Here is a 27,653-nt window from a genome sequence, read left to right on the forward strand (position 1 = left end):
CCAAGTCAGATGCTTAACCGACTGAGCCACCGGGTGCCCCTAACTTCAAAATGTTAAGAGCCGGTTCTTGGACAATAAATCTCTTAACTACTAAGAGGCAACCTAAAATGGCTTCCCCCGTTCTTCAAGAGCAACGTCTTTTTCTTTAAATGCTTTGGATGAGTAAGCAGCACAGCGAGCAATTGGATTTGTGTACTGAGGGAAGTGACCACTGAAAGTGAGGGCCACAGGTCAGCTTTCCAGGGCCTCAAGCACCACCAGGAGCTGGCTACACGTGTGCCAGCTGAGGAAAGGCAGACTCCTCCTCAGACCTCCAGCTCTGTGAATGCTTGCTACGTGACCGAGCTTTCTCAGAGGAAGGGTCAGTTTGTGAGCATGTGACAAAATCTACTTAACACCAGACAAGCGATTCTTTTCTTGAGGGAGTTGTGTATCCGTGACAAGGAAATATATGTTTTGAACACATAGATCTCTTTCTTTAAAATCTCGGTATTGGAAATGTAGCTTCGCTCGTTTGAATATTCACTAAGCACCCAGCATGTGCCAGGCACGGTGCTATGTGCTAGGACCAGAGTAAAGAACAAAATACACATGGTTCCTACTTCAGCCCACCGCTGAAATGCACAAAACAAAAGCCTGAAACTAACTGCAAAAAACACAGAAGAAACAGCTCTTTTATTTAAAATGCTTGCATTGTATAGAGCCCAACATTTTTAAGAAGCCCAGTTTGGGTTTGTTGATTTTTGTTTTTTTTTTTTTGAGTCTTTTGTTCTAATTGTTCTCTTCCCAGGATAAACTTTGAAAAAGAAAAACCCATTATGATCAAGGTTCCTTTACTGTCACAGTGATCAAAACTATAGTGTGGAAAATATATTTTTGCTTCTCAAAAGATGGGTCTCCTAGGCTGTCCCAAGCATGCAAATGAAGGTGAGCCAACACACTCTACAGAGAGCTTCTCTCTCCTTTTCGGTCCTCAGGCACTACAAAACTTGACCCCCTCCAGCCTTCCTGTGTTCTGATGAATTACAAATTCCTTACCCGAAGACTAAGTTTTCTGACGGTCACAGTACAACCACGTAAACGTTATCACTCTAGAACTACAGCATAAAGCTGAGGCCAAAAGAAGTTCAAGAGCTTATAGGAGATACAGAGGATTACTCTTTTTAAAAATTCTCTGGTGAAAAACAACCAAAAAATTCTCTGGTGAGAAAAAGAAAGGAATAAGAATACAGTTAGCTTCCCAGGCTACAGAGTCTGGCTGTCTGTGTTTGAAATCTAACTCCTGACACTTAATTGGCTTTGGGCAAGTGACTTATCCATGTGTGTTTCCTCAATTATAAAAGATGAAACTAACAACACCTAGCTCATAGCATTGTTGAGAGGACAAGGAGCTAATATGTGAAAACCACTTATGTGGCCTGGCATCTAGTAAGTGCTTAATAGTTTTTACCTTTTGACTGTTTTTTCACTAGGGCCCAGTATTAATTTAACAACTTCAAGTCTTATACCAGGAAAGTGTTTTTAGAACTCAGAAAATCCCTGATAGGATGAGCCTCAGACCCTAAGATCCAACATCAGCAATAAACAGTACAACTCATGATTCTCAGATCAAGGGTACTATCTCCATGCGGAAGGGCCAGCACACTGTTTCATTTGTCTCAGAACTAATAACCGTGAACTTGGGCCACCAAATCTGGTTAAAAGACAGGTGGAGAGACTGCAGGAGTACAAAGAAATCCATTAACAGTAGTGGAAACTTTCCACAGCATTACCTGCACACCACAAAGGGGTGGCCCTTGCTATAGTTTGTGGGTTTATCAGACTTCAGACTATTTAAAGGTCTAATAAAGCTCTTAAACGTTCTTCCCCAATCGGTGACTTTTCCTGTGTTACTTGCCGATCTCCCTCAATTGTTAAGTAGGAGCTATAACTAAAATATTGCCATTACAATTTCTTACCAACAGTGACTATCTCCCTTTCCCCACACTTTCATCCAGTCCTACTGGAAGAAGCATATGCCCTAGGATTAAAGTGAGGCCTCACATCTCAGTTCAGTCACTGGGGGCAATCTACTAACTTCTCTCTGCAGTCAGTTTCGTTTGTCAAACAAGGATAATAACAGTACTTATCTACTTCACAGGGCTGTAGTGAGGACTACAGGAGATAATACACGTTAAGCACTTGGTGCAACGAGTGGTGTAGAATTAAGCAGTCAGTAAGACTGCACATTATCATCATTATCCTTCGTATTACATGTGCTACCAGATTTAAAAGGTACCACTTGCCCACTGTTTGCAAAGCTCCTCAGTGACCATGGAAGGTCTCCCGACAGTCAGTGAACACAGCTGTTTAAGTGCTTTTCCATTTTCACTGTCACCTTGTGAAGTCTAAGTCTGCATGCAGGAAGGTTCATTATTTTAAATGTCTCACTTCAATGGTGGGGTATTCTGTAAAGGTTAAAGGTAACACTCACGTACCCTCTTGTACACAGAGTGCTACACTAAGGGTTCTCTCTCTGTGGCCCACAGAACAGGCCCAAACATAACCCAGCCCTCACTTCTCTTAATTTCCTCCCCATGGCCAACGAATGACTGCTACTGCCGTCAACTCTGGATTTCTGCAATGAGGAAGAAGAGGACAAGTGGGCCTCGTGTCACGGCTCCCTTTCACCCACAGATCTTGGTAACTGGTCAGAGGCAATGGCAAATGATCAAAAGGCACACCCACTCTCTGTCAATCTGTAAGCCAGAACTGTTGATCTGGGGCAAATTCAAGAAGGCTGTTTCCTAATGAGGTGAGAAAGAAGTAACTTTTGACAGAGCTGCATTTCTAAACCTAATGAATGGACAAATGTAACAGCCATTAAAAACAACAACAAATTAAAACCTATGGATAGGATGGCACTTAAATAACTTGGATAATACCTAAAGCTTATCTTATTTTCATATTCATACAAATATGAATGCATACGCTTCACAATGAACACATAAAACCAAGAGAGTATTTTCCCAACACCTTTATAACTGAGGCCCCCGGAAAATGTTGCTGAATGCAACAAATGAAATGAAGTGAATGGCAAAACCTTCTTATATCAAAAAGTATCTGTAATAATGTACAAGTACTTTTCAAAGTAGAAAATATCACCATCCTTTCACTGCTTCTCTCTGTGGCAGGGATTTTCAAGCAGAACTCTAAAGCATCTTTGATACTTCAAGGAACATCCCCAAATCTGTCACCAACATAAATATAAAATGGATTTTATTTTCTAAAATGTGCCAAATAATAATTTTTAAAAGGGGAATGAGAAAAGCAGGGGCACAGTGTCATAGTGGCAAATAAGAATATGGTATCAGTTTCAAAAAGTTTGGGATCTACTGCTCTACTGGCATAGTTACTACTGGATAAATAAAATACAACCCTAGATTTCATACCCAATCCGCTCTATAAAAAATTATGGGTATGAATTAGCATTGTGTGTCTGCTAATGAATTTAGAAGGATTTCTAGAATGACAACAATACCCTCAAAGATAGGTATATATCAAGAGTCTTAAGTGCAAAATGCTGTAAATCACACACGGCTAGTATCACACAGTTTCAAAAACACAGTTTCTGTGGCAAAGAGATTTTTAATATCTTAACTTTTACCTGTGCACTAAACTTTATCAGCACCATATATTGATTTGGAGTAGAGTCTCTGATGATTTTCATTTGTTCAATTACTTCATTAAATGGGGCGACAAACTTCATAAGGTCATGACTGGTCATTGTAGCAGGGACTGTGAGAATACACAGCATGGCACTGCGCCTCACATCTTCTTTTAAGGAGGTCATCTTACTAATAAGACAATAATTAGACTGTCTTGAATAGATGAGGTATGGTTAGTTCAGACAACACTAATTAGACAACTTTTATGTCCAAGAAAATAGAAAAAAATAAACCTTGTATTAGTTCACAGATCAATTTAAACAGAGTGTTATAATACCTGAAAACACACGACCTGGGTAAAAGCAGAATCCCTTCAACATACCTGCAATAGAGCTTACGGTAAGCTTGGAAATGGCCTATATTACATCCACCACTGAAATTTTTAGTCTTCAGTTAAAAGCTTGTTACGCTTATAAATCTGCAGTTTGTGTTTTATTCTCATTAGCTTTTCAACAATAATCTCTCATTAGGTAACTTAAAAGCACAACTCTGTTTTTCTTTTCTTCTTCATTTTTAAATTTTAAAATCACTATTCTGGAAGTTAAAGAGAACTGCCCCCACGAAGGAAGAGAGGTGGCCAGAGTAAGTTTCAATCTACAAGCTAATGGGCAACTCCAACTATGGACTTCTCTCAAGGGGTTTAGAAGAGAAGAGAGTTCTAAATATAAGAAAGAATTCAGAACTAGGAAGACGTGTCTCTGAAGATTACAGAAAGTGTTGTTCGGTAGGAATAGCTGGAAGAGAGGAAAAGAAAAAAACCTCCTGCAATGCAATTTGCTTCTGAAATGCTGCAAATTCACTTCAACAGCTGTGCTCCAAAATGGTGACCCGAGTGTCCACTGTCTCCCAGTGGGGACCTAGCAAACATGTTAGGACAAGGACAGGCTTTAAAGAGATCAGCTACCAATTATCCAAGGGGCTGATAACCCAGATTATTGATTATCTAGCCAAATGCTTCCTTTCCTTTGGCTTGTTATAAGTTTTGTTTGGACCACAAAAAAGGGTAAAAAGAGAGGATGACATTGTAATCCATTAACTGACTTATCAACTTCTTTAAAGTTTTGGTGGGGATAGGAGGGCACAATGATGTTATGAATCATTTATAATTTTTCTTCCTCTTTTTATCTTTCTTTCTTTCAATTTTCCAATCATCTTGCATGCCTACTGTCTCAGGGAATATTTTCTTAAGTATTTTCTCAAGTGTATCTACATATTTCTTCTATAAGAAACTATGACCCAATCTATAAGATTAACCAAATATAAAACATCTAAGAATTCTCTAATACACAATATATGAAAGTACTATGCTTTTGAACCTTAAAATATCCACTTCCCTTCAGGGCAAGACATTTTTCACTGCCCTAAGACAAAAAACAGACCAACTCAAAAGGAAAAGGTTTTTTCTTACTTTGTCTTGTATAGATGCATAATACCATGAACTATTTCAACTGATGGGTTTCCACTAAAGAACGAAATCTGGTCTGGAAGCTGTTTGGATGGAGAATCGGGAGCAGCGTTTATGCATTCTATACTTTGATCTTTACTTCTCTGTGCAGTGAGAGATGCTTCTGAAGACTTCCTTTCTTCCATTGTGGCTTTCAGCTCATCTTTCACAAATCAAAAATTAGCAGATTATAAACTGATAGGAAATAGGTGGAAGGATTCTAATTAGGTTAAAATTTTGAGTCAGAAATATAAACTTGGACAGAGAAACTGTAATGAATTGTGGTGAGAAATGTATTTACACCACAGTCAAGTTTGGGGGATCACCTAAACTTAAAAGCACTCTTTATCCCATAAAAATTTCATTAACACCCACAGAAACTTAAGGACGGCTCTTACATTTGGCAGCACCGTAATAAAAGCAGGCGTCTTCCATCATGTGCTCCTAAGTGGGACATTCAGGGCTATTAATTTTGAAAACCAAACCTACCAGTTCTGACCATCTTCATACTGGAGACGTAGCATACATCCAGGCTCTGGGTTGGAGGGAGCTGAAAGGGCGTGTGCGGGGGGCGGGAGACACAACATGCTTATCTAGATTCGTTCGTGATCTGCCACTAACCTAGATGGCAAGTAGCTCTCCTCACCGAATAAAGCTGTCAACCCATGTTGTTAGTATTAATTTAGGAGAAATATTTGGAGAGGCTAAAATCTGGCTTGACAACCTCAAGTAAGGCACACAGGTAGTGAAAGATAAAAGTATGCTAGAGGTCAAAATCATGGGCTCATTGAATGACATGTATAAAACAGGCAACCATGAGCTTATGTTACGTGAGTTCAGGGTTTTAGAAAGCATACCTGGGTTGGACTTCATGGTCTCAATGATCATATCTGTCATTTCTCGACGACCAAGATGCTGATGTATGATTGCTGCTTTTTCCCCTGGTGACTTCCCTTCTAAAGAGGCTACAGCTGAAGCTAGTGTCTTCTTTTTGATCTCCTCATCAGACATTTCCCCGGCTAAAGAACACATGAATGATTAATATCCGATAATAAAACAAGCTCTTCTCCACTTTCAATGTATCCATCAAAAACCTTCCTTTTCCTCTCTGCTGCCCTCCCCCAAGATATTCAGATGCCTTTGTGGTGTCCATCCCACTCACCTCTGGGGCTCCTTAGTGCCCAGCAGACAGTCAATAAACTCCCAGTGCAATAAATTGAGAAATGCAGGGTTGTCATAGTGAAATCATGCACTTTAAAGCATATCAACGAGAACAGGAGCTTTAGAGAGTTCAAGAGTGATTATGCCAAGACAAACCAACACTTTTAGTAATCTCCGGTAAACTGACACTGTGTTGAGCTCCAAATGAAGGTATCAAGTCCATTAATAAACAAAAATTTCAAAAACCTTTAGCAGTAGTCTTCTTAAACACCCTAAGTTAGCCTCATGCCATGCATCATACCATGAAAATCTGTGATCACGGTCTTAAATCAATGAAACACACAAAAATGGGAAAGGAGCTTGGGAGACTCGACTGAAATATCCTTAATACAAGTTCTATCAGAGCAGGAGCCAGGCCTGTTTAGCCCACCGCTGTATCCCCAGCACTTACACGACAGTGCCTAGCACACAGTGCAAGCTCTTTAAAGTTTTGTTGAATCAATGAATAACCCATTTAGAGATGTATATGTGCCTAATATCAATTAAGCTGACTTTCAGAACTCAGAGAGATCGCCTGTAGTCTTTGAAAGGTGCTTGTAACCCATTAAATCCTATTGAATTTTTAAATTGCAGCTCCAAAATTCACACACTCAAGTTAGTTTCCAAGGACACCATATCTACCTGCCCTATGTCCCCTCCTCAAACCAAAGAGATCCTCGTGTAATACCTTTCCAAACTCTTCCTTTCCTTCACAGCTGTTTTCCCACTTGTAATTCTACAATTACTTAATAATAATTCTGCAGTACTATAATTCTGCAATTATTTAATTCATCTCTCCCCATTGAGCTGCTGGAGCCATTACAGCAGGGACCGTGTCTCATTCTGCAAACAACTAAAGTTCCAGCAGATGGTGAGCATTCAGTGATTTCTTCTTGAATAACTGTTACTGTTAGGTAATTGCTTAAGGTTCAAGAAACGCAGTCATAGTTGCATTCGCCACGAAGCAGACTGTGTGGCTGGTAACGAACAGCTCAGACTCTCAAGTCCAGCTCTAAGTTAGAATCCCAGTTTTACCACCTACAGATAATTGTGGGCAAGTCATTCAACCACTGGGCTTCAGTTTCCCAATCTGTAAAAGGGGCATACCACCCATCTACGTACCAGGACTGTTGTACAGATAATTAAAGATAACACATACAAGGGGCTTAGTACAGTGCTGGGACATAGGAAGTGTACTCATTTTAGTTATTACTATGGCTGCAGGGCGCCTAAATAGGTATTCTTCCAAAGAGGAACGATTTAATTAAACCACAAACCGTCAGCATCTCTGGGATGCAGTCGCTGCCTTCACAAAGCCTAGAGGAAAGTAACTTACAAAACTTGACTCTAACCCCGGGTGGAGAGGGCGACGTGCCAGGTATAAAGGGTGCCCGTGGGAAGGCACCAGGAGGGATGGGCCGGGAAGGGCTTCCCAGAGATGACATCCGGCCTATTTAGCATGGGTGGAGTAAGAGGAATCTCAACCACCTCTCAGCTTCTTCCTGAGACAAAGACCCTCGCCACCGCCTTTCCCCGGGGCTAGACGGAAGGCTGCGAGGCCGCGGGACTCACCCGCGGCGCTGAAGCCGAAGCCGGCGGGGACGGGCGAGTGTTCCGCAAGCTCCAGTCGGATGACAACCAGTGACACACTCATAGGGCAGGCGCTGGCCGGCGCGGGCCCCGGCGGGCTCAGGCGAGGCTAGGAGGCGAGCCGAGAGGCCAAGAGGTCCAGAGTCGGCAGCGCAGCCACCGCCTCAGCGCCGGCGCCGCTGCCTCGGTAGCAGCAGCTCCGCGCGCAACCAGCCGAGCCACAACAACCTTCACTTCCGCCTCCCGGCTGCCGTCGTCGACCCGCGAGGTTACGCAGGCGCGGATCAGCGCGCGCTCCGATTGGATGGGGAAGCGGGCACGTGACTGGCGTGACGGCGCGGAGGTGAGCCTGCGCTCCCGAGGAGATCTCGAAGAGGTTGGGAAGGAGGAACGTTCCGAAGACTGAGGGTAGTGGCTGCCGCGTTAGGCCGATCGGTGGGTTTGCGCCCAGGCCCGAGTTTACCTACGCGAGAGGCATTGCCCTCAGCCTACTTCAGCCGACGGCGAGGGGTCCTCGGCTCCGCGAGCTCTCCGAATTGTCCGAGGAACTGTTAGCCATATGGCGAGCTCTTGCCTTTGTTATGTTTCACCACTCGCTCTAGCGCTAGTGGAGTTGTTTTGTGTTAGCCACACGTTACAGATAGGTATGCTAAAGCTCAGAGAGGTGAATCCGTTTCTCTGAAGGCGCTTGAGGAATAGGGACTCGATTGCAGTGTTTCTGACTCTGTCTAGGGCGGTGGCCTGGTTACGTGCGCGGTGCTGGAGCTAGATCTGGGCCCTACTCTCCGCCGCATCACTTCACAAATGTTTACTGAGAGCCTAAGCACTGGTGGGGTAATGGGATATTTTCGTGAATAAGATAAACACAAATAGTTCCTGTTATGGAGTCGACCTTGATCAGTGAGTTGTGTGACCTTGAGCTAGGTGTTGCGTAAAACTAGGATATTACGCAGCCGTGAGTATTAAATGAATAGAGCTGTGGCTCTTTATCACTTTTCTTAGATTCATCTTTGTTTTCCAGTACGTCAGACTGCCTTTAGCATATAGACATTAAGACATACAGACCTACATAGCACATACATGACAATGCTATTCCAAGCGTATGCTATAAAGACATCTAAGATGTGTCACAGCATGTCCTGGACACATGTAGGGACGTGAACGATATATGCATATAACATGACCACGTGACATGTCTACATAGCTTGTGACTGCACGCTGTCACCTTTCAATATACTCTCTATGTCAGGGTTTCTCAATCTTTGCACTATTAACATTTTGAGTCCTGATCATTTTTTGTGGTGTGTGTGTGTGTGTGTGTCCTATACTTTATAGGATGTTTGCTGGCATCCTTGTCTTGACCCACTAGCACTTCTCCCCCCACAAGTGGTGACAACTCACAATGTCTGGGTACATTGCCAAATGTTCCCTTAGGACCAAAATCACCCCCTGTTAAGAATTGCTGTGAAAATGCATATATGTATTCACATAGTATATGCATATAACATGCAAGATCTGTGGACTTTTTATAATTATTACAGTAGTAGATAATAGTGTGTCAGGTACTAACTTGAGTGCTTTACATACTTTATTTCATGCAGTAGTAACAACAACTGTATGAAACCGTTGTATAATTATTCCCATTTACAGAGGAGGAACCTGAGTCCCAGCAAGAGAAACTGGCTCAGGCTCTTACACTTAGTAAGTGGCTGAGCTAGAATTCATACCCAGGCAATCTGATTCTAAAGCCAACACTCAAGCCTCTTTACTAAACCATCTTAGCATGTGACAACACATAGTGTGTGTGCATGTTTATAAAAGCATAAATTAAGTAGCAAATCTACATTATCATACTAATCTCATTGTTCTGAAAGTCACGGAGAAGACAAATACTCTCCGTGTTACAGAAAAAAGATGCCAGTCCCAGAGAACTAGAATCGTTAGTTAGCAATGGGCAAGTTGGGCTTGTAACAGTTCTTTGTGGCTATCGGCCGTGAAACCTGTCCCCTGCCTTCCCCAATTCTCTGATTCATCCAGTTTATTCATTCTTCCAGCTCACTTATGCTGAGCACCTGCTATGTGTCTAGATGCTGTGCTAAGCCCCAGGGGATGGATATACACAAGGATGAAATATGTACAAAGATGAAACGGCAAGATACGCCTTGCCTAAGAAGCTTACAATTACAGGAGCAGATAGGTGTGCAAACAGTTGCTGTGTAATGGGGTAAATGCTCTGGTAAAGGTATGGAGAAGAAGCAATAGGAGTTAAAAAAAAAAAAAAAAAAGTAGTGCCAGAAAGTGCCTGGGAAAAGAAAAAAGCCCCCGGGGTGCCTGACTGGCTCAGCCGGTAGAACGTGAGATTCTTGAGTTCAAGCTCCAGGTTGAGTGTGGAGCCTACTTAAAAAAAGAAAAAATTTTAAAAGAAAAGAAAAGCCTCTGCAGAGGAGGTAAAGGTAAAACTGAGGCTGTAAGGTAAAAATCAGTGGAAGTTTACCGGCAGATGAAGCAGGGAGAGATGTTACAGTCAGTGGACAGGTACCACAGCCTGGAGGGATCAGAAATCAGTGTTCTGCTGCTCTGAAGAGAGGGTTGGGAAGTGGCTAGGACAGAACCATCATCTCTAGTTGGAAGGAATAAGCAAGCTGGTCATGGGAGCATTGCCCATTCATCCATTAGTGTCCTCAGTTAAGATGAAAGTCAGCCCTTCAGGCCCCAGAGACACTTTTCATCTCTGTTAAGCCCTGACACAAAACGTTTTGACGCTTTTAGTAGCCTATAAATAAACTCCTTCCATCATAAACTTTGGCCTTCGCATAGGGACATAAGTAAAACTGAAAATGCAAATCAATCTTTCAGTTTTTCATTTCAAAATTCCACCCCCCACCCCCAGTTCAGCAAATTTCCAGTTACAGGAAAAACACATTGTATCATCCTGAAGATTTACTGCTTAAGAATCCTCTCTTTAGAGTCTTACATAGCTTGTTGAATCCTTATGGAGGCACTGAAGTGGCTCCCGTAAATTTACAGACTGTCTTACCAACGTTTTGTTCAAACCTGATTTTTAGTAAGCTTTTAAACTATAGAAAAAGCATACACACAAAAAGTGTAAAGATTTTCATGAGAAACTGACAGCAAATAGAATTTGCTTTAATTATTTAAAAAAAAAATTTTTTTTAATGTTTGTTTATTTTTGAGACAGAGAGAGACAGAGTGCAAGTGGGGGAGGGGCAGAGAGAGAGGGAGACACAGAATCCGAAACAGGCTCCAGGCTCTGAGCTGTCAGCACAGAGCCCGATGCAGGGCTCGAGCCCACGAACCGTGAGATCACGACCTGAGCCGGAGTCAGATGCTTAACCAACTGAGCCATCCAGGCGCCCCTGCTTTAATTATTTTTTTTACCCCAGCTTTTTATTTCAGACATACAGAAAAGTTGAAAGAATATTACACTGTGTCTAGATGGTATATAAGAGTGACCTCTCATATGCTTTTTATCATCTGCCTTTCACCTAAATAGACTAATAACATTTTGCCATATTTGGATTATCTCTATACCTATATATGTGTAAGTCTATATACATATGTATGTGTTCTATGTATATGATTCCCCCCCCCCGAACTTTTTGACAGTACGTTTAGAAAAGAAGCAAATGGGGGCTCCTGGGTGGTTCAGTCCGTTGAGACTTAACCTCACGTCATTATCTTGTGGTTCATGAGTTCAAGCCCCACATTGGGCTTGCTGCTGTCAGCACAGAGCCTGCTTCAAATCCTCTGTCCCTCTCTCTCTCTCTCTCTCTCTCTCTCTCTCTCTCTGCTTCTCCCCCGCTTGCACTCTTTCAAAAATAAATAAAACATTAAAAAAAGAGGCAAATGGAGAACAGTTAGCCTGTTGCAGCAAAGTGTAGGAGGGCTGCTGGAGTGATGGAGGCACCATAAGTGCTAGGAGGAGGTCAGTCCTGGGTATCCTTTTACTGACTTCTCATGTGTCTTTTCTGGTAGCCAGAAGAGGTTTCATGAAGGAAGTGATAGGTCAACTAGAGCCTAAAGGACAATTTGGAATTAGCCAGGTAACAGGTGGAAAGGAGCAGCCCGGGGCAAGGAAGCAGCATAGGCCAAGGTGTGGTAGCTGGAGGAGAACATCGTGGGTCTGAGGAAGCGGCATGTAGATTTGCATGTCCACATCATCTGGATTAAGGTTAAAGAGAGTTGCTACCCAAAGTCGGGGGCAGATCTTAGAGGGCCTCTTGAGGAAGGTTAAAGAGTTTGTCTTGAGGGCAGTGGGGGAGCCACTGAAAATGTTATTTTATGTATTTATTTTTTTAATGTTTATTTATTTTGAGAGAGAGAGAGAGAGGAGAGAAAATCCCAAGCAGGCTCCACGATCAGTGTAGAGCCCAATGCAGGGCTCGATCTCATGGTTGTGAGATCATGACCTGAGCTGAAATCAAGAGTTGGACGCTTAATCGACTGAGCCACCCAGGCATCCTGCCATTGAAATTTTTATTTTATTAAAAAAATTTTTTTAATCTTTATTTTTGAGAGAGAGACAGAGTGTGAGCGGGGAGGAAGAGAGAGGGAGACAGAATTCAAAGCAGGCTCCAGGCTCTGAGCTGTCAGCACAGAGCCCCATGTGGGGCTTGAACTCACAGATTGCGAGATTGTGACCTGAGCCAAAGTCAGATGTGCAACTGACTGAGCCACCCAGGTGCTCCACTACCATTGAAAATTTTAAGTGGCATTAGGAGGTGGCCACATTTACAGTTTTGAAAGAGCACTCTTACTCTGTTTGAAGAGTGAAGAATGAAGAGGGGGTTTGAGAAGAGGCAGGGGAACCTGTTAAGCTGTTGCAATGATCTGTGGGCAAGTTCATCGGTGGGTAGTAAGTGGAGAGAGGTAGACAGCGGCTTTCAGGAGGAAGAGTTGACAGCACAGAGCATCTAGTTTCGCCCCAGGTGGGGGACGGGGAGAAGTCAGGGGTGAATCCCAGTTTTCTAGCTTGAGCAGGTAGCTGAATGGTGGAGCCCTTTACTGAGCTAAGGAACTGAGAAAAAGGAGGAGTCAGGGAGGGTTCAGTTCTGGTTGTGGCTTGAAGTGTTTGCTGGAGATCAGTGGAGATGCCAAGTTGGCACACCTGAGCTCTAAGATGGTGGGCTGGATTGGGGGCAACGAAGGCGAGCTGTGCCCTGTGTCTTCTCCTGCAGTCTTGGCCTCAACATGTACATAAGATGGCTCTTCCAGTTGTCACAACTCCAGCAGCCTCGGAGGGCAGCCTTCCTGAAGCACATCCAGGGCAAGCACCAGGGAGCCAGGCACTGGACACATTCTGGAGGCGGCCCCTACAGAGCGGTGATTTTTGATATGGGTGGAGTTCTCATGCCTTCTCCAAGGAGAGTGGCTGCAGGTGAGCTCTTTATTCTGTTTTACTTTTGGAGACTAGGCTGGGGGTGGAGGGGAATGAAGTGAGGCAAGGGGAGACAGAGGAAGATTTGGGCAGGGGGAGATACTCTGGCTCTTAAATCAAATTCCAAGCACCACTTTGTGGCTGAGTATTTTGAGTAAATTATTCAACTTCTCTGAGCCTTTATTTTCATTTTGTTATCAAATTAAGGCTAATAGGGGTGCCTGGGTGGTTCAGTAGATTGAGTGTCTGACTCTTGGTTTCAGCTCAGGTCATGATCTCATGGTTCATGACATTGAGCCTGGCATTGGGCTCTGTCTCTCAAAATAAATAAATAAAATTTAAATTAAGGCTAATTATGGTACTTACCTCTTTGGGATTTGGGGAGAGTTGAATGAAATGATTACAGAAGACACTTGCGTAGCACAGTGAGTGCTTATCTCAACTTAAATTCCCAATTCATGATGAGCTGCCATTGTTATTGTTGTTATTGGTATTGGTAGAATTTAACTGCCTTTCTCTGAGAACTGTGCTGCTTGCCTGAGAAACCTGCTTTATGTCCTTCAAGATCAAACCTCTAGTCTCTGATCCTTTATCAGCCCCTCCTGGTTTACTTTTTTCCTTACTCAGTTCAACTGACTTGCATTGGATTAATTTTTTTTTTTTTACATTTATTTATTTTTGAGAGACAGAGAGACAGAGCACAAGCTGGGGAAGGGCAGAGAGAGAGAGAAGGAGACACAGAATCAGAAGCAGGCTTTAGGCTCCGAGCTGTCAGCAGCACAGAGCCCGACACGGGGCTGGAACCCACGAACCGTGAGATCATGACCTAAGCCGAAGTCGGACGCTTAACCGACTGAGCCACCCAGGCGCCCCGCATTGGATTAATTTTGGCCTCAAGTGTTAGGAAACCTAACAGAACAGTGACCGAAACAAGATCAAAGTTTCTTTCTTTGGCACATGAAAGCTCAGGTGTGTGGTAGGGGGCTAGTATGTTGCTCGGTGATATCAGGCACTCAGGTTGTATCTATTGTATTGCTCTGCTGCAAATACTCTTCATTTTCAGTTTCACCTCCTGATCTATCTTGGCTGCATTACCTCCTGCCATCACATTCTCATTCCAGCCAGCAGGAATAAAAAAGGGCCAAAGAGCTGACCTCTATGGTAGCTGGTTGGGCGATTCTCCATGCTAAACCAACCCAAGTACAGGTTTTATATGTCCCTGGGTAAAAAAAAATTACTATTGACGTTAAACATGGAACAGTTATTTAACCAGCAAAAATGAGTTTGGGAATAGCGGAGAATTGCAATTTGGGACAAGCTAGCTTTGGTCAAAACCATAGGCTAGTCCAACAAACAAAGGAGAGGAACATTTTATGGAGAAGGAGGAGGAAGTTGGGAGGGCTTGTTTTGAACAAAAGTCCATTGGAGAAAGGCAGGAGTTCATGGTGATGATGGTTTCTCATTAGCCGAGCTGGTGGGGTAGTCAGTTCAGCATACATCTTTTTTCCTGTTGGGGCCAGTAATTCACCATCCTTTCCTGTTGGAGATTCTTCTGTTGGTGTCTGTCATTGACGGAGTTGGAAGGGCGTGCGAGCTCCCCCTTCTGGCGTCCTGACTTCATTTTAGTGAGGTTTTCCTTTTCACGTTACCCAGCTAAGCAAACTGACTTGGTGAGCAATTTTTTAGCTCCTGCTGCAGCTGGTCCCTCAGCCTCCCTATTCCTCTGCTCATATTCCTCTGGCATTTGCCACAGGGATGCTCCAACCTCCCAGCAGTCTCCTAGTCCCCCCACCCAAGCCTTCATACTTGGAAGACAGCTGAATCTCTTCTTTTACAGAAAACAAAGATCACTGGACAGGAGTCTTCTCAGCTTTCTCCAGAATATCTTGAGAACCTATTCACTTCACTCCCTCTGCTTCGGCCCAGGTTCAGGACCCTACCGTCTCCTACCTGCACCATCACATGAACCTCCTAACTCTTCTCTCTGCCTCTGGCCCTCTGGGTTTTGTACCACCTTCCATGCAGCCCCCAGAGTTACATTTCTGAGATGCAGATCCCATCCCTTCCCTCCCTTGCTTCAAATCCTCGAGTGCCTGTGCTTTGTCCCTTAGATTAAGCCCAGAAGCTTTCGCTTGGTATCCAAGGCCTCTTGCAAATTAGCCCTCGTGTCCATGTACCATAGCATTTCCCACATTTCAGCCTCTGTGGACTGCTTGATGTTCTTTAAATTTGCCGAACACCTTTACACTCCTGTGTCTTTGCAAGTTCTCTCCCCTCTGCTGGCAGCCACCCTTCCCTGCCTCCTCTGCCTGTTCAAATCCTACTTGTACTTTTGATGGTGACCTAAACAGTATATTACTTGGCACAGTGCCTGGAGTATTTTGCACACTCAATAAATCTTGTGGTGGTTATTAATTTTGATTTTAAGACTTCTTGGGGCACCTGGGTGACTCAGTTGGTTAAGTGTCCAACTTTGGTTTGGGTCATGATCTCATAGTTTGTGGGTTCAAGCCCTGCATTGGGCTGTGCACTAACAGTGCAGAGCCTACTTGGGATTTTCTGTCTCCCTCTCTCTGCCCGTACCCTGTGCATGCTCATGTGCGCGCTCTCTCCCTCCCCCTCTCTTAAAAATAAATAAACTTAAAAAACAAACAAACAAACAACTACAAAAAAACGACTTCTTTTCTGTGAAAGCCTCTCTGACCTCCTCCCTGGGTAGAGTGTCCCTGTCTAGCATGTTCCCAGGTCAGTTCATCCTTTTTCAAGGTATGTTTTAGGTAGCAAGCTTTTTGTATAAAGGGTTAAGTAGGCTTTGCAAGCCACACAATCTGTCACAATTGCTCAGTTCTCCTGTTGGAGCAAGAAAACAGTGATAGACAGTAGTACATGAATACAAAAGCAGATAGGAGACAGATTTGGTTCCCAGGCCGTATTTTGCATATCCTTGGTCTAGTTTATACACCTGTGTGGTATTCCATTCTATGGATGTATCAACGTTGATGTAACAAGCGATTTACTAACATGTGTTTAAATTCCTGGCTCTTTTCATCATGAGCAATTCTGCACAAACAGCCTTGTTCATAATCTTTGCTGACTTTTATAAATATATATGTGGGAGAAATTCCTAGAAGTGGAATTACTACATCAAACGTATATTTAAAATTTTGCTCTCCATAGAGGTTGTTCTTCTTTCCACTCCCATCAACAGTCTACGAGAGTGCCAGTTTCTTTACATGCTTGCCAATTCTGAGACCATAAAAAATGTTACACATTTTAGTTCTCAAATTAAATAAGTAGGATTATTTGGATTGAGCTTTAAGTCTTGCTATTCTCAAAGAACATGTATCAAATTAGTAACATTGATTATTTCTAAGGGAGATTGCTTGTCATTTAACTTTCTTTTTTATACTTTCTATATTGTCAAATATTTTCAATGCACAGGCCCTACTTTATCAAAACAAAATAAATGTGTAAAGTATATTATGTCTTAGAAATACTTATGATTGCTACATATATATTTGCCCCATAGCAGCTATATTTTAGAAAGAAAACACACAACCTGGTACAAGAAAAAGCAGCCTCTGTCCAAAGACTCCCTGTACACACAAATGCTGATCCATCCACTGCCTGAACTTCTTATGGATAGAAATCGTCTTTAGGGGCGCCTGGGTGGCTCAGTTGGTTGAGCATCCAACTCTTGATTTTGGCTCAGGTCATGATCTTACTGTTCATGAGTTCGAGCCCTGTGTCGGGCTCTGTGCTGACAGTGTGGAGCCTGCCTGGGATTCTCTCTCTGTCTCTGCCCCTTGCTTGCACTCTCCTTCCACCCCTCAAGAATAAAAATAAACATCAAAAAAAAAAAAAGGAAAATTTCTTCTTTATTCCGCAAAGACCGCATCCCCCAAGTGAATGTTTCAGCGTAGCAGTTCTGGTGCCACAGAGGATGACTCCAGTTTACAAAATGAAGGGCCTGTTTTGGTGTGCTGTCCGAACGTGGCTTATTACGCTTGTGTTTTCTTACTACGTGCCAGGAGTGTATGAGCGACCTGAGGTACATGAGGCAGCTGATGAGAGCAGGGAAGAAAATGCATAATGCAGTGTCCAGAGTCATGTCAAGTAGAGGGTAAGGACCTGATGCTTAACAGCAGTGTCCCCTCCATATCACTGTTGCCTTGGGGTCTAAGGCTGAGATTTTGCGTTTCGTCAGTTTCTCCTAATTCCCGTGAGAATCCCCCCCCCCCCACCCGGCACCACAGCAGCATCACAGGGACTGGTGGTAATTCCCCTGAGCTTTCCAAACCCCAGCCATCTCTGAATGTATTTCACTTATTGCAAATTTTAATTCCTATAGAATGGGAGCTACAAAATGATATCCCTCCTGGAACTATACTGCAGGCCTTTATCTCAGGTGGTGAAAAGGGGCCCTGGATGAAATTTATGAGGGGAGAGATAACAACAGAGGATTTCTTACAGCAATTTGGGAGACTTTGCTCTGAAATCGTGAGTGATAAACATACTTGAATTTACATATTCTTTCTGCCTAGAGTTTGGGTGCAATACTCAGCTATTAAGTTGGTTAAACTGCAAATAAGTGAAAACCTAATAATCCATTTGAATTAAAAAAACTTTTTAAATTTATTCATTTGGGAGAGAGAGAAAGAGAACAAGCAAGGGAGGGGCACAAAAGGAGGGGGCCCTGAGGATCCAAAGCAGGCTCTGTGCTGACAGCAGAGAGCTCGATGTGGAGCTTGAATTTACAAGCCATGAGATCATGACCTGAGTTGGGACGCTTAACCGACTGAGCCACCCAGGTGCCCCGCCATTTTTAAGTTTTTAATGCATTTCTTCCATCCCCAGGTACTGAACTTTAACTACATATATCTAAAAGTATGTGCCTCCCCCACTCATGCTCTGTGTTTCTTTTTCAAAAACAAACATTAAAAAAAATCTTTAAATGAATGTGCATAATGCCGCTCAACTGCACACTTAAAGTGGTCGAAATAGTACATTGTATGTGATGTATGTTTTTTTAAAGATTTTATTATTTTTTTGTGTTTGAGAGAGAGAGAGAGAGAGAGAGAGAGAGAGAGTCAGAGCATGAGCAGGGGAGGGGCAGAGAGAGAGGGAGACACAGAATCTGAAGCAGGCTCCAGGCTCTGAGCTGTCAGCACACAGCCTGACACAGGGTTTGAACCCCTGCACCCCGAGATCATGACCTAAGCCAATGTTGGATGCTTAATTGACTGAGTCACCCAACTGCCCCTATGTTACGTATATTTTACCACAATTTCAAATAGGTATATAAAACTTTGTGCTAAGTGAAAGAAAGAAGTCAGTCAAAAAGACCACAGATTGTATGATTCCATTGATATGAAATGTCTAGGACAGGGAAATCAATAGAAATAGAAACTTAGATTAGTGATTTTCTAGGACTGAGAGTATTGGGAATGGGGGGGTAGAATGGAACATGACTGCCAATATATATGGAGTTTCTTTTCAAGGTGATGAAAATGTTCTAAAATTGATTGTGGTGATGGTTACACAACTGTGAATATATTAAAAATTTTGAATTGTACAGTTTATGGGTGAATTGTGTGGCATGTGAATTGTATCTCAAGAAAGCTGTTCCGTAGTGTGTATGTGTGTGTTTGTATAAAAGAGCAGACCTGCCTTTGCAAATGTTTGAAATATGGTAACAGTTTCCAAAACCCACGTAGATTGAATTTAAAAATGAAAAATGGGTCAGAAGCTGAAGTTCACAATACGAAATCATTACATGTCTTCTGGATCATTAAGAATTAAATTATAGGGGCGTCTGGGTGGCTCAGTCGGTTAAGTGTTTCACTCTATTTCAGCTCAGGTCATGATCTCACAGTTCATGTGTTCGAGCCCTGCATTGAGCTCTGTGCTGACAGTGCAGAGCCTACTTGGGATTCTCTCTCTGCGTGTGTGTGTTCTCTGTCTCAAAATAAATAAATTTTTAAAAAAGAATGAAATGATACCTGCTTAATATACTTTTAGCTTAAGTTGTCCTTGGATATTCTGATGCTCTTTAAAATTGCCAATCCATGGGGTGCCTGGGTGGCTCAGTCAGTTAAGCATCTAACTCTGGATCTCAGCTCAGGTTATGATCTCACAGTTTGTGGGTTTGAGCCCCACACTGGTCTCTGTGCTGACAGTTCAGAGCCTGGGAGCCTACTTCAAATTCTGTGTGTGTGTCTCTCTCTGCCCCCCACCCCCACCCCACTTGTGCACGCGCTCTCTCTCTCTCTCTCTCTCTCTCTCTCTCAAAAACAAATACGTAAACATTTAAAAATAAATAAGTAAAATTGCCAATCCATGACTGAAATAAAGAATTCATTTAACTGGACGATTGATATAAATAGCTCCATTCCCTCACCACTGTCACCTGAAGTTACTTTTTACAACATTGTATGTGAAGTTCTGCACCGGGGCTGAGGGACAATTCCTTTAGGTAGCAAATCAAACGAGGTAGCAGTAGGAAGACAGGAAGCCGTGTTTTTCTCTGTTGGTCATAAGCTGTTCCTCCTACTCTTAATTATTGCTGCCTCTCCTTTCCCCTCCCCCATTTTTAGTCAAAGACCTCCGTACCTGTGGGCTCCTTTTTCTCCCTGCTGACCAGTGAGCAAGTGGCGAAGCAGTTCCCAGTGATGACTGAGGCCATAACTCAAATTCGGGCAAGAGGCCTTCGGACTGCAGTCTTGAGCAATAATTTTTATCTTCCCAACGGGAAAAGCTTTTTGCCCCTGGACCGGAAACAGTTTGATGTGGTAAGCTTGAAGTAATCCAAAACTATCAAAACAGAGTCTCTGTCCTTGCTTTAGGATGCATCATTAAACACTGCCTCGTAGCAGGTCTTGAGTGAATGGGTTTCCTTAGTCAGTCTAACTTGACTAAATTAGACTTAGACCTAACAGGATGAAAAGAGGACTTCTAAAACATCTCTGAGCTCTCAGCAAGGTCCAGTATTTATGGTCTTTGATAACTGGTTGAAACCTCAGCTTTAGAGACTCTTTCATGTTCTGGGTTTGAACCTTATTCGTCACATAACTCACAAACTTCCGTCAGCCCTCACATCTAAAGGGACCTTTGACCTTATCTCTTCAAAGACCAACCATGTTGGGGTGTCTAGGTGGCTCAGTCAGCAGAGTGTACAACTCTTGATCCCAGGATCGTGAGTTTGAGTCCCAGATTGGGTGTAGAGATAACTTAAGTAAATATTTTTTAAAAAGAAAAAAAAAAGACCAGTGATGTTGCCCTTTATTTCTGTGGCATTAATCCTGAGACCAGTGCTATCCAATAAAACTTACTGCAGTAATGGAAATGTCCAATATGGTTGTTTCTAGTCACATATGGCTATTAAACCCTTGAAATGTGGCTGGTGTCACTAACAACTGAATTTTATTTCATTTTTATTAGTTTAAATGTAAATAATCACATATGGCTGGTGGTTACTGTATTGGATCGCCCAGTGCTAGACCATCAAACTGCCCTGAGAACATACTGAGTGAAAGATGGTCTTCTGTGCCAGGAGGTTACTCCTATAAACGATTCCCCATTTCCCCAAGAGAGAAATAGATTATCATCCTGGGACAGATACGAATTATTCGTAGCTGACTTGCTTAAACTTCAGTTAGAAAGTAGATTCTTACTGAGCAGTTACTGTGCGCTGGCCACTGACTACACGTGAAGGGATACTGTGGCAAATGTGACAGACACGGTCCTTGCCCCACAGAGTACGCACCTGCTACATTTCAGGTGCTCACTCACCACGTGCGGCTAGTGGCTACTATACTGGACAGCATATACAGCGTTTCCATCATTCTGAAAAGTTCTATTGGATAGTGCTATTTTAGAACATAAAATCTAGTAAAATTGACAGGTGGAAATTCAGAGGGCAAATGTTGGAAATGAACCTCTCAGCCTAGTGCTGTTTTCACCTCCCACGTCCTCCTTCCTTCTTATAGAAAGCCTGTCAGAGATAGAGTCCTGTCCCCTCTGTACACCTTGTCTAGCTCCCCACCTGCTTTGATTGTTGTTTTCCCCGTGGGACACAAACAGCGCTCTTCCAAGCCCCCTCCCCTCCGAGTGCTCCGGGACTTCAGCCAGATTCAATCCTGTCTCTGCAGCTTGCTAGCCAGGTGATCACGGGCGGTGGCTTTGCTTCCATGAACCTCAGTTTCTTCCTCTGTAATTCGGGAATAGCAATTTCTTTGTTGTAGGGTCCCTGCGTGCATCCCACAGAATTATGCATGCAAAGCTCTCTGCATGGTCCTGGCACATGGTCAGTATTCAGTACGTTTTGGTTATTTTCAGAGTGCAGTGCAGCTATAGGAATGATATCTTCATCTAGACAAATTAAATTGTCCAGGCTCACGTTCAGCCCTTCAAATGAAGCTACAATTTAAAAGACCTATGAGTTTCTTTAAAAAAAAAAATGGACTTGTTTATTCAGACTTCACAGGCATTTTGGCATGTGCTTTCCAGGAGTTTTCTGATGGGTTTTCGTATTTTAGGTCTGCAGAAGACCTGGAGTTTTAAAAACATTTCATCAAGGGCAAGGGTTTAGATTTTTGTTCTCTAAAGCACACGCGCGCACACATACATAGATGTTTTGATAGAATAAAGATAGTGTAAGCAATCCGTGATCTCTGTCAACATTAGAGGCTGAACTCTTAAACCAGTATTATAGGAATCTGTCTCGGCTTCAAAATGTTTTTCCATGTAATTTTTTTCAATTAAAAATATTTTTACATTTTTTTATTGTAAAAACCCACATAACATAAAAGTTACCATCATAACCATGTTTAAAGTGTTCAGTTCAGTAGCATTAAGTATATTCACATTGTTAAGAACTACATCTCCAGGACTTTTTCAACTTGCAAAATAGAACAGAAAGAGAAGGCCAGGGATCTTATCAAACTTAAATCTGGAGAATTTTTTCACTTCCCCAATACAGTGACCCTCAACATAGTCCCTCAGGAGAGATGCCTGCTTGTGAGAACTTGGCTCACTGGGCTCACCACCCCCTCTGTCTGTCTCAGCCAGCACAGCTGTGTTGTTCTCCCACAGTGTGGACACTGGTCTGTGTCTGAAACACCCAGTTTCTCTGGTACCCACTACTGATGTTTTCTTTACACGGAGCTTTGTCTTTTTTAGTTCATTCGGCTCCTTAAGAGACAGGGAAGATTAAATAGAGTGGTCCAATCTATTTAGGATATTTATTTTCCTGAAAGGGCAGTTCTCACCCAACCCTGAATAATGCAAATGTAGAGTAGAGGGAGGGGTTTGTCCTTGGTTTTGGAGAGCCTGAGTCCTTCCTGGAGTGAGCATGGATTGAGTTCTATTCTCAGGGCAGACCAGAGGGTGTCAGTTATAAGCTTCTGAGGCTGTTTTAGGCCCACTTTATAGGAGATTAAGCCCTGGGGACAGTGTAAGAGGACCTGCAGGTTGATGGATCAGAGGTTGCCTGGCACTGGGTCCGGTTTTGCAGGGTTTCATCTGGACCCTCTGAAGCATACCCCCCCTCCCCCCCCCCCCCCCCCCCACTGCATTTCCAGACCAGATACACAGTGGAAATGAGGTTGTCAGGACACAGGAAGCTCTTTGCGTGAAAGGAACAGTACTTTGCCATGAATAGTCTCTTTGGGGTCTGTTCTCCCATGGGATTTATATAAGTTGAGGATGGCTGTTTTGCTTTTTAATTTCTGAAATACAGACATTAAGGTCATGTGCCTTTTGTAGTTAGTAAACAGTGCGGCCTTCTTTTTTAAAAAAAAATTTTTTTTTAATGTTTGTTTTTGAGAGAGGGAGAGAGAGAGCACGAGCTGGGGATGGGCAGAGAGGGAGACAGAGGATCCAAAGTAGGATCTGCACCGACAGCAGAGAGCCCGATGTGGGGCTCAAACCCACGAACCAACCATGAGATCATGACTTGAGCCGAAGTCGGGCACTCAACTGACTGAGCCACCCAGGTGCCCCTCCCTTCTTTCTGAAAAAATGGCGAAGTAGAAATCTACAGCTCTTCTGTGTAGCCACAATATTTAACATTAGCAAAATGCTAACATCATTTTGGAACCACTCAACTTTCATTTAATGTTCTCAACAACCGCTAAGATAGGTAAGATAGCTATTAGCATCCCCACTTTGCCGATGATGACACTGAGGCCCATTGTGGCTTTGCTGTGTGCGCAAGGTCGCTGTTTCTGAACCAGAACTTTGGTTTTCTGAGCTTGCCCCCAGCTAGTAACCCGGTATTACCATATCTCCAACTTTAAAAAGCAACATCATTTTATATCATAACACTCTGAAGTTACTTATTATAACAAATCTCAACGGTCTTCCTATTATTCTTTTAAAAAATATGCCAGTATGCATGTGGGAGCACCACCTTTTAGGGACACTCATCTCTCATCCCCGTCCCTCGCTCAGGTCGTGGAGTCCTGCCTAGAAGGTGTCTGTAAGCCAGACCCCAGGATATACAAGCTGTGCTTGGAGCGGCTTGGCCTGCCGCCTTCTGAGTCCATCTTTCTTGATGATCTTGGACCGAATCTAAAAGCGGCTGCCAGCCTTGGCATTCACACCATAAAGGTAATGATCACTATTTTTTGAACCTCTGCTGTGCTCTAGGCACTAGCATAAGCATTTCTAAGCTTGTCCTGTTAACAATCATAGTTGTGTTCAGTGGTTTTCCCCCATGTTGCTATGGTCTTCTTTTTTATTAATTTTAGGATATTTACATGACAAGCCACTCTATTTTTGAAAGGAAGTAAGACAAACACTAAGAAGGCAGTTTGAGAAAAGAATTGTGCAAGGAGGTGAATGGCAGGCTTAAGACATTTGGGACGGCAGCTAGGCTGTCCCTGTGACGCCGTTCTGGGTAGGGAGCCGGCAGCTACCAGCCACACGGACCGCCCAGGTCATGGCTGTGAAGCACAAGAAGCCACCTGAGAGGACGTCTCTGTCCAGCTTCCTGTGTTTGGGTTTCCATTATGAAGCTGATGGGCCATAGGGACAGGGTTGATGCTGCAGCACAGTATCATGCCCTCCTGGCATGAAGGAGCATCGTGGACTCTTAACTGGCACTCTTCCCAGCCAATAAGAAAGTTTAGTGTGGTTAAGAATTACATGGGAAGAGCAAAGTCTTTATACAGCTTCCTCATTAGCTGAATATCTTGGCCTCCAAAGTCCTTGCTCAGAAACGTGACTTCTTGGATATTTTCCTCTAAAAAACTGCCCTTTTAGAGAACAGACAGGAGGCCAGGTCAGGGTTGACTGGTGGTACATGTTCAGTCTTCTCTTTGAAACCAGGTTGATGACCCAGAAACTGCAGTAAAGGAATTAGAAACCCGTTTGGGTTTTACGTTGAGAATGGTTGTTCCAAACGCTTGCCCCATGAGAAAGACAATGGACATTCCACGAGGTTCCTTGGAGAAGTACCTCAAAGACTTACTGGGGACCCAAAGCACAGGTATTTAAATTTCTGCTTTTTGCCAACTCTTTCAAGGCTAGGCCTTCAGTCTGGTTCTCACTTTCAAACCCTAGTGGAATATGCTGGAGACAGAGGCTGTGTGGTGAGGAAAACAGCCATGGAGCTCAGTGGGTCTGAGTGCAGCTTTCAGTTTTGCTTGGGGAAAAGCATGAACCCCAAAAGTACACTCACCCTCTCTTCCACCCAAGAGCGTGGTGTGGCAGGGATCGCCTGGGATCTGGAGACTGTGTACGTGCCCAGGGGTGTTTGAGTGTGTCTAAATGTTTTGAGATGACAGCCTGTTTTGTGGAGGTGACTTAAGAAGCAGCATAAATTTACAGTGTGACAAGTTGTCTCCATCTCTTCAAAGGCCCCTCTTTGATTCTTCATATTCCTCTCTCAGAAAAATAGGTGCCTCGGGGGCCTTGGAAGACATTTCCACCTGGTGATAAGGTTTTGCCTCACCCATTTAATCCTTGAAGACTTTTTGCGTGGAGCTCCACTTCTGTTTTCCAGAGATTGGATTGTTCTTAGGGCCTCTGCAAAGCTGAGGGGCCCCTTCTGAGCAGGCCAGCTCCAGCTAACTCAGGCAAATGCCAGTTTCTTGCTCTTCTGACCATGTGAAACGAATCTGTGTCCAGAGTTCAGTCTTGTTATGAAGCTGAAGGTTAATTAGGATGTCCCTGAGCGGGAGCCACGGATTTGAGCCCCATGGGGTGGGAGGGAGCGTCTCAGGGAAGCACTTCAGCTCAAGCTACAGGCCTCCGCGGAAGCTCCTCCCAGCCGTCACGCCAGTCTCAGGCGTGGTTTGGCCGAGTGTGGACTGAGGGATGCACAAGGGCGCTTTTCATCCTCAGGCTTAAAGCATTCCATTTGAGCATGGTGGGTTGCCATGCCCGTGCTTGTGGTTGATAAACAGAACTGAAAAGCTTTTCTTCATGGAGCGGGAGTTGGCAAGAAGGACAAAACTGGACACCTGCACAAAGTGAAGATGATTGTGGTGTAAATGGAGTGGCCTTTGCCACACTGTGGTGGACCTGGGCTGGCACAGTAGGCCTGGGGCTCCATCACTTCTGGTGCCCAAGTCGGAGGTGCATCCCTAATCAGAATGTCCTGCATCCCAAATGCGGTACTTGTTAGAGAGCAGGAATGCCCAGCTCTATCCTTCCGAACTACTGTCGTTATCTTTGTTTTCAAACTTGCAGGCCCATTGGAACTCCTTCAGTTTGATCATGGGCGGTCAAATCCAACCTACTACATCAGGCTAGCTAACCACCAGCTGGTTCTGCGGAAGAAGCCCCCGGGGACACTCCTTCCATCCTCCCATGCAGTGGAGAGGGAGTTCAGGTAACTTCTCAGAGCTGGGGTGTGCTCCCCTCCATCCTCCGCAGCTCAGCCCTGAGCTGACAAGTCAGGTCTCCATCAGACTGCCTTGAGACATGTAATGTATGTATGCATGTATGAATTTCCAAAATTATCTCAAATAAGAACATGTAACCTAATTTTATTCAGAAGTTTGTTTTCTCTTTTCTGTACCTAAACCTGGAGGAAACTAGACCTTTTTGGAACCTCTGGTGGAAAAAGCATTATTGGAATACTCATTAGTCTCACCTTTAAGTCTTAAAGACTAAGACCTTTAGTCTTATAAACAGTGTATCAGTGGGGCTGAGGCCCAAACAAGCATGGCATTGAGTTGGTAGTTGTTGAAATTGGCTACATGGGGGTTTGTTTTATGAATCTCTACTCATAGATGTCTGAAATTTTCCATAATAAAATATGTAAAATAATAATGGGTTGCATTACAGCCCATCCCAAATAACATAGTTTCTTTTGAAAATAGGAAAATTTAAACACAGCAGGTTGAAAAAAAACCTAGCTCCAAATTCTTTGAAACTGAGATGAAAATTCTGGATGGTCTCCAGAGTGGGGCTTACTTTCCTGGAAGCCTTTCTCTTCCTCTGCTTCCTTCTTCCTTCCAGCCCATTATGTTCTGTAGAAGGAATGTTGCAGCGTAGTAAGGAAACTGTGACTTTGGCTCTTGGTCCCTTCTTGTTCTCACTGTTTACTGTTTCTTCTTTGGACTTTTTAGTTCCTAGAATCTGACTTCTCCAAGTATTGCAGGCAATGGTGACTGAGAATTATGAAGCTTTAGGGGTCTTCAGAGGAGAAAACCTGTAGCTATTTCTGAACATTTATATATGTACCCACATAGTAGCAGGTTTGTATTTAGATGAAAGAAACCCTAAAAGTGTGAAACCCCCACTCTATTCTCATGCATCCTGCTTGTGAACTCTGACCATTCCCAGGGGTACTGAGGAGTTCTGGAGGGCTGTGGTGACATTCCAAAAATCCAGGAATGCAGAGAATTTCCATTTTAGTAAAGGAATAAAATGGGCATTTGAAGATGGAATGTAATATAGTATCTGCTTATAAAATGCTAAATGTGGGGTGGGGGGGGGCGCCTGGGTGGCTCAGTTGGTTAAGTGTCCCACTTCGGCTCAGGTCATGATCTTGTGGTTCACGAGTTCGAGCCCCGCGTCGGGCTCTGTGCTGACAGGTCGGAGCGTGGAGCCTGCTTCAGATTCTGTGTCTCCCTCTCTTTCTGACCCTCCCCCCGTTCATGCTCTCTCTCTGTCTCAAAAATAAATAAATGTTAAAAAAAAAAGTGCTAAATGTAGGGGCACCTGGGTGACTTAGTCAGTTAAGCATCTGACTTTGGCTCGGGTCATGATCTCATAGTTTGTGAGTTCAAGCCCTGTGTTGGGCTCTGTGCTGACAGCTCAGGGCCTGGAGCCTGCTTCAGATTCTGTGTGTGTGTGTGTG

The 27,653-nt window shown here is 43.5% G+C and overlaps 2 protein-coding genes across 2 annotated transcripts in view; one reads left to right on the forward strand and one right to left on the reverse strand.

Annotated features, from left to right (window-relative positions):
• BRAP (BRCA1 associated protein) overlaps positions 1-8,159 on the reverse strand; it is a 29,095-nt gene extending 20,936 nt beyond the window's left edge. Inside the window, exons 1-4 of the mRNA XM_003994672.4 lie at positions 7,924-8,159; positions 6,009-6,170; positions 5,116-5,314; positions 3,647-3,836 (exon numbers count right to left, since the gene is read on the reverse strand). Coding sequence (XP_003994721.1) covers positions 3,647-3,836; positions 5,116-5,314; positions 6,009-6,170; positions 7,924-8,005 — 633 coding nt within the window. The 5' untranslated portion in view covers positions 8,006-8,159. The remainder of the gene's footprint in view (positions 1-3,646; positions 3,837-5,115; positions 5,315-6,008; positions 6,171-7,923) is intronic.
• A 9-nt stretch (positions 8,160-8,168) lies between these two features.
• ACAD10 (acyl-CoA dehydrogenase family member 10) overlaps positions 8,169-27,653 on the forward strand; it is a 41,600-nt gene continuing 22,115 nt past the window's right edge. Inside the window, 7 exon segments of the mRNA XM_045041131.1 lie at positions 8,169-8,284; positions 13,140-13,339; positions 17,691-17,839; positions 19,936-20,130; positions 23,792-23,950; positions 24,671-24,830; positions 26,036-26,177. Coding sequence (XP_044897066.1) covers positions 13,153-13,339; positions 17,691-17,839; positions 19,936-20,130; positions 23,792-23,950; positions 24,671-24,830; positions 26,036-26,177 — 992 coding nt within the window. The 5' untranslated portion in view covers positions 8,169-8,284; positions 13,140-13,152.

Source organism: Felis catus, chromosome D3, assembly GCF_018350175.1.
Source record: "Felis catus isolate Fca126 chromosome D3, F.catus_Fca126_mat1.0, whole genome shotgun sequence".
Classification (NCBI taxonomy): Eukaryota; Metazoa; Chordata; class Mammalia; order Carnivora; family Felidae; genus Felis; species Felis catus.